This window comes from Theobroma umbraticum, unplaced genomic scaffold (genome assembly GCF_002168275.2).
Source record: "Theobroma umbraticum cultivar Fairchild unplaced genomic scaffold, ASM216827v3 scaffold_5286.0, whole genome shotgun sequence".
In the NCBI taxonomy this organism is placed as follows: Eukaryota; Viridiplantae; Streptophyta; class Magnoliopsida; order Malvales; family Malvaceae; genus Theobroma; species Theobroma umbraticum.
This window is the reverse complement of record NW_018397565.1, coordinates 1-7,175: the sequence shown is the minus strand read 5'-3', so window position 1 is coordinate 7,175 and position 7,175 is coordinate 1. Positions and strand designations below refer to the sequence as shown.

Below are 7,175 nucleotides of genomic sequence, written 5' to 3'. Positions count from 1 at the left end.
TAGGTATTGCAAGTTTGATGAACTCAATTACAGTTTGTTGAGGTTTCCTCTTCTCTAGTATGAAAAATCAAGTTCCTTTTTCTTTTGGTGTGTGTTTCATTGATGCAACTTCAAAGATAAGGTGTTCATATTAGCAACAGAAAAATATACAATTTTAGAATGGCTTCATGAATTCATCAAGAAACTGAGTCAACTGTTCGAAACAGACATGCCAACTAAATCCAGGAATTTACATTTTGAAACAGTATGATTCGAACACTTTAACCCCTAATTCTTATATGCACATTCATTCTTCACACGTAAGTTCAATTTTCAGGAGCTTTTCCTCATATTTAGAGGGTCATTCATCCCCTCATATGCACATCCATTTTAATGCACTTTTGATGTCTCACACAAGGTTAGTTAAATGAAGGCTAAGAATAAAACAGACACGCAAAAATCTTAAACTAAACCATGAAACACCCGTTTTGGGTAATTATAGAAATTGTTAACAAACACTCAACTATTAGAGCTTAATAGCAGTATTAAAGAATATGAAATTTAACCAAGGGCTTGCATCTTATCACAATAAAATTAATCTAAGACAACAGAGATTTCTTTCTCCATGAATTCAGCTATCGACTTACAAGAGAGATGCTTCCTCATTACTTCTCTAATGGTTGTTGGACTATAAAGAGCAGAAAAGTTTGTAATTCCTTTTCCATATGCAGCCAATATTATTAATTCCAGTAGCCAGTCATTTTTTATTACTTAGTTACAATCTAAAAAAAAAACTTTTTTCCTTATCTAATTACACATTGACCAAAGATTGAAGGAAACATTTGGTTATTCCATATGAAGTTTACATAAAACAAGCAAAACTATTGAAGTTTATTACTAAGGACATGATCTTAAATTTGATACATTAGATGGCAAAGTAATGCAATATGTGAGTAAATCTTTAGTTATTAGTTTACTTCTATTTACTCAGAAAGTAATAGGCACAAGTAGTAACATACAAAAAACAAGAAAGAAGGGATATTAAAAAAAGAGATTATAGGTAAAATATTAGAATGAAACCCATTTTACCTTCAAAACACTGACTTGAATTTCCATCCTGAAAAAGATATCTAGCCATGTAAAAGAGAAGATAAAAAGCACCCAAAATTTGCAACAGTGTAAGCACCAAGGCAAACCGGCTCCACCAAAGCCATGTTTTGTATTTCACCTATTCAATCAAAAAATAAAAAAAAAATTAAAAAGACCCCCAATTTAGGTTTCAAGATACAGACAAAAAATATATATATTATATTTAGTTAAAGGTATACGGTAGCTACCCGTCTGTCGTGACGAATAACAGCGTCAAGGACGTCAGTTTCAGAAGGAGAATTGGTTATGGTTTTGGCAGTGGCTTCTTGGGCAATTCCCAGTTTGATCATTGAGTGTCAGGAAACGCTACCCTTTTGGACATTATCCATTAACTATTTAATTCAGAACTAGAACAGCCATCAGAAGTCAGAACTGGTCATGCTTCAACATGTAGATTAAGACAAAACAATAAAGTAAACTCACTTGACAAACACGGCCTCGACGAAGAACTCCAGGAGGTAAATTCACAAATTTTAAAAATGCTGCTGCTGACCTCGCCACCAGTTATCACCATCAAGGGCAGGACGCCTAATAAGGAAAGTGGAACTTACATAAGAAAGTGGAATATAACAAATCTCTAGAAGATATGCTTAACATGTACAGATAATTGGAGCTAATATTTAACAGGACAAGTTAATCCTTACATATGAATAAGTATTGCATGCAAATATCTATACAAGCATGTAAAACATAAGATTGCATAAATTTGCTCAAACTGAAAATTTGATAAACAAAAGGAGCATCAACACTGGTTCTTCATCCTGAACTTTTTACGACTGTGTTGTTCATCATGCTATATAGATAATCATGCACCTCAAGTGAAATTCGCCTCTATATTGACAACCTGTTACGAGTCCACGGGGTCAAAATCCCTTGCCTATAGAGCCATGCACATGGAAATACAAAAGGATTTCTTTCCAAAATCAAGCAAAGGGCCCTGCATTTGTAAAGGTTTTTTAGGTTTACCATGTAAATCATGGGGAGTATATTTAAACAGTACGCTCTATCATTATACCGTGTAGGCAGCTTCAGCAAATTTATGAAAAGCAGCAGCCACCTGCAGGTGTTCTAGAGGTGCCTCAACAAAACATTCATTGCTTTACGGGATTGACCATGCTTCTGCAACAATGCTAGACCTGAAAGATAATACTTCTAATATGTCAAGCCAAATAAGTATAACAAAGGAAACAGAAACATGAAAAAGTTGCTACTGAATGCACGTAATCACAGATTTACAGAAACACAACCCCCCCCCCCCCCCCCCCTTTCTTATTTCTTTTTGGCTCCACAGAAGAAAGCTTGTAAAACAGTTACAGCATACATCTTAAGAATTTTAACCACGTCGAGTCATAATCCATTGAATTTTTCCATGTAAGAAACAGAAATTACTTTAGCCTTTTCGCTGAAAAATTTATAAGAAAATAAATCCTTTTATTACATGAAGCATGCCCAATTTTTGTGTCTTTCAATCATAGATGCTTGAAAATATATAGCAGCAACCCCAAATATGTCATGGAAGTCCAGAAAAATAACAGAAACAATGAAGCTGGTAAAAGGAATTGAAGTTGGGACACCCCTCTTCTGGTGTCATATCATATCTAAGTAAGAATTTATTATATCTTTCAAAAAAAAACATATGTGGATAAGAATTTATTATATTGTGAAACATGAAAGCATTTTTAAATTCTTAGAATTTGACACATGGGAATATCTGATTACCTGATTTATATCTTTGAACAGATGTCGAGGATCTAGTTACACATGCAACCCCTTGAGGTAATAACCGTCACAGATTCTTTGTATCTAGGTTCTATATTAGCTAAAGTTAACATGTAAAAATTTCAGAACTGTCTCCGAGTTTTTTTAGAAGCTTATTGGCAAATCACATATTTTACAAAAATATCCACCACAGAGGTTAAGGATCAAGGGTCAAGAAAACAGAAATTGCAAAATGCCTTTGATTGATGTAGAATATGCAATCAATAAATTGAAAACAAACCTGTCAAGAGTTCCAAATGTCCAGTGCCTGATGCACGGTAAGCAACAAGATCACCCAGTAATTTTGCTACTGAATACACTTCATCATCTTCCAATACAGTTCTGGAAAAAGTACAGAAAGAATTTAAAATCCAATGGCTTGCACAACTAGTATCTCCATTTATTCCAAATTGTAGAAGTACCTACAAGTATTCAATACGTCCCAGACAGCACAAAGCCTCACGAATTCCATAATCAAATACCTCTTGATAGTGAGCTTTCCATGCATCATCTTGTGTTGCATAAAAAAACCTCCATCTTAAGACATCAGATCCTGTAAAACACTGCACAAATGCAATACAACATGCTGTGACCATAAATACAACCATTACTTTTAGCTTCCATGCACCAGTGCTTGCAGCCAGCCCTACATTACAAAAATTGCCAAAGTTTCCATTAGAACCAGGAAAGGTGAATCTTTGCATTCAAAAATTCAGAGTGATTAAAATTACACCCTTCAAAGTTAATCAAGAGATCACTATACTTAAAATCCTGCCTACACTAACAATCTTAATGAGTCAGCAGCTTGACTGGTTATTTCTGAAACTTGAATTAAAATGTGGAGGAATCAACAAACAACAAACTATAGCACAAACAGTATTTAGGATTAATAAATTTGATGATAGAATTCTGAAGGGCCTCCTCATATCCCTCATCAAAATACAACTCAAAGGGGTAATAATAGAAATAACAGCAAAAGCAGCAGTGATAATAACAAGAAGAACAACAATAAAGATCTCCGTACCATCTCCAGAATATCCTTCAATCTGTGTGTAAAGATCCCGGGCAGCTTCTACTATACCTGAGTGCCCATAGTGCGGGAAAGATGATTCTACACGTTGCTTGACAGAAGGGTGAATGTAACTGCTACTGCAAAGAGGAAAGCATAGTTATTGAATGTCACATTATTTAAAGACACCAGAAAACATAACAAACTAGAAAAGCATAAAAACTTGCATTTTCAATACGAATGAGGAGGTTATTAATTAATTTGGAGGGGAAAAAGAAATGTGATGTTTGGCAAAGCCAGAAGAACTAATGACGCAATCTTAGAAAGAAGAATTACAATAGGAAGCACATTGATGCTGTAAAATTTCATATCCCAATCACACTTAGAATGATATAATTCCATATGGTGGATATCATCATTGGGGGTGTAAATGAACCAATAAGTTCATTGAACAGTCAGTGAACAAGCCTGGTTTAGTGTCACTATATTTGCTTATTAAGTTAAATGAACAAGTTTGAACAGTTTGAGAAAGAGCATTTAGTGAACAAGTCAAGTTCAAACATGTCAGCTTGTCCTTTTAGTTTTGCAACACTCATATTTTACTCATTTATTGTTTAAGGCAGAGTAATATCCTAGGGTTGGACTTCCCTGATTCCCACTCTTATCAACTGCAGTTGCTGTTCCCTATATTCACTCCTTCAATCAGTTAAAGCCCTAGCCACACACCTGTTTCCATTCTGTTCAGATTTCACTGGACAGTCAAGTCACTTCCTGTCTCTCTTCCTCCAAATTCAAGCCCTAGGCTCCCAAAATCATTTTGGATAAGTTGCATTAAGCTATATATGATTTGCAGCTCTACACCTTTGGCAACACTGTTTCTATTTTTGCAACTTATTTGTTCACTACAAGCATGCATCATCATTGTCATCATCAATTAATTCGTATGTTGATTTGAAAGCTGGCAAACAGATTGTTTAGATACTCTTTCATGAGCTCATTTATTGAACTTTAGCCAAACTCAAGTTTATTGAAAATTAAGTGGGCTGAGCTTGAACATAGTGCGTAAAACTCAAGCCAAGCTAGAGCTTTACTTTTAGTTAAACAAGCAGAGCTCAAACAGGGCCAAGATCAACTAGGATCGGCTTGTTCATACCCCTATCACGATCCAGTTAAAGAGTTCAATGGAGAAGCTTCCTAAGATATTCACCAATACAATAATCCTACTATCTTTAACGTTTGGTAGTATTTTTTCAGAAATTAAACATCTCCATACAGAGGTACTGGGCATAGCTGCACCAAATAGATAGAAATGCTAAATTTTCCCGCTAGTCTGTGTATGAAACCACTGCTTCAACAAAGGAGAACACTAATCACCAGCCTCCTTCCCATTCCATACACATATTAATGGGCAACATACTAATAACTAAACAATGGATCTAGGTTTCATGAGTTGCGTCCTCAAATACTTAGTTCATTTTAACTTTTCCATAGACCATGGTTTTCTAAGTTCAGCGATTCAACTAATCCCAGAACATCAGGGGGGGAAAAACTTCCAAGCACTACTTATCACAGAATTTTTTGCCTGCTTGCACCAAGCTCAAGTGGTAGGTGAGATAAGGTTCTCGATAAAGAAAAATATGCTGATGCCAATTCAGCAAGTCATCACATCCCAAAAACAGACCAGAATAATTAGATTAGATAGCAGATAGTGATGAAAGCAGCAACCATATTTATAGGCATTTGTGGAAATTTGTGTATGTAAAGAGAGAGTGAGACTAACTTTATCAGTCCATCCAAATCCATCTCAGACAGAGGACATTCCCGGCCTAAACCGTCAGTTATGAGATCTTCAGGGGTCTCAGTTCCTCGTACAGCAATCACTACAGATCTTAGATGATGTAAGACCACAACGAAATATGCAGCTTCACATTTTTTCTAGGACAGAAAGTAGCAAAGAGTTAGAAGAGAAAACCTAGTCTTGACCTCTTTCCTGATGATTAAAAATCACCAGGATTGCAACATTATGCATATTTCCATTCTCGTAGGCCACACTTAGACTTTGGAGCTTGGAATTGGATTAGACAAATAATTTTTTTTTTCAATGTAATATTTTCATTCTCTTCAGCCTTATAGAAGAAGGTTGGCAAATTTGATTGGCTTTGTAATCTTATGGATAGGGTTACATAGCACTATGAAGACGGGTAGGCTTGTATATCCTACATGATTATGGTTGTAAAAAAGATGGAAAAAAATCTTGTCAACGCATGCATCAAAAAGGTAAAATAAAAACAGTTTACTCATCAATCTTCTTGTATCTATCCTAACTATACCATATTCATCAAATGTAATAAATACTGAAAGCAGGTACAAACTAGGTGGTCAAGGAAACGCTACCCTTTTGGACACTATTATCCCATTAACTATTTAATTCAGAACCTAGAACAGCCATCAGAAGTCAGAACTGGTTCATGCTTCAACATGTAGATTAAGACAAAACAATAAAAGTAAACTCACTTGACAAACACGGCCTCGACGAAGAACTCCAGGAGGTAAATTCACAAATTTTAAAAATGCTGCTGCATGACCTCGCCACCAGTTATCACCATCAAGGGCAGGACGCCTAATAAGGAAAGTGGAACTTACATAAGAAAGTGGAATATAACAAATCTCTAGAAGATATGCTTAACATGTACAGATAATTCGGAGCTAATATTTTAACAGGACAAGTTAATCCTTACATATGAATAAGTATTGCATGCAAATATCTATACAAGCATGTAAAACATAAGATTGCATAAATTTGCTCAAACTGAAAATTTGATAAACAAAAGGAGCATCAACACTGGTTTCATATCCTGAACTTTTTACGACTGTGTTGTATCATCATGCTATATAGATAATCATGCACCTCAAGTGAAATTCGCCTCTATATTGACAACCTGTTACGAGTCCACGGGGTCAAAATCCCTTGCCTATAGAGCCATGCACATGGAAATACAAAAGGATTTCTTCCAAAATCAAGCAAAGGGCCCTGCATTTGTAAAGGTTTTTTAGGTTTACCATGTAAATCATGGGGAGTATATTTAAACAGTACGCTCTATCATTATACCGTGTAGGCAGCTTCAGCAAATTTATGAAAAGCAGCAGCCACCTGCAGGTGTTCTAGAGGTGCCTCAACAAAACATTCATTGGCTTTACGGGATTGACCATGCTTCTGCAACAATGCTAGACCTGAAAAGATAATACTTCTAATATGTCAAGCAAAATAAGTATAACAAAG

At 35.5% G+C, this 7,175-nt stretch overlaps 1 protein-coding gene and 1 pseudogene across 1 annotated transcript; both read right to left on the bottom strand.

Annotated features, from left to right (window-relative positions):
* Nucleotides 1-1,424: 1,424 nt before the first annotated feature.
* LOC110428847 (uncharacterized) lies at nt 1,425-3,536 on the bottom strand (annotated as a pseudogene).
* Nucleotides 3,537-3,683: 147 nt separating this feature from the next.
* LOC110428848 (uncharacterized) lies at nt 3,684-7,130 on the bottom strand (the record flags this gene model as incomplete). Its single annotated transcript, XM_021444771.1, has 5 exons — nt 3,684-4,035; nt 5,676-5,830; nt 6,410-6,515; nt 6,835-6,926; nt 7,005-7,130. Coding segments are annotated over 5 exons (831 nt in total), but the record flags the coding sequence as incomplete, so codon positions are not given.
* Nucleotides 7,131-7,175: the final 45 nt, after the last annotated feature.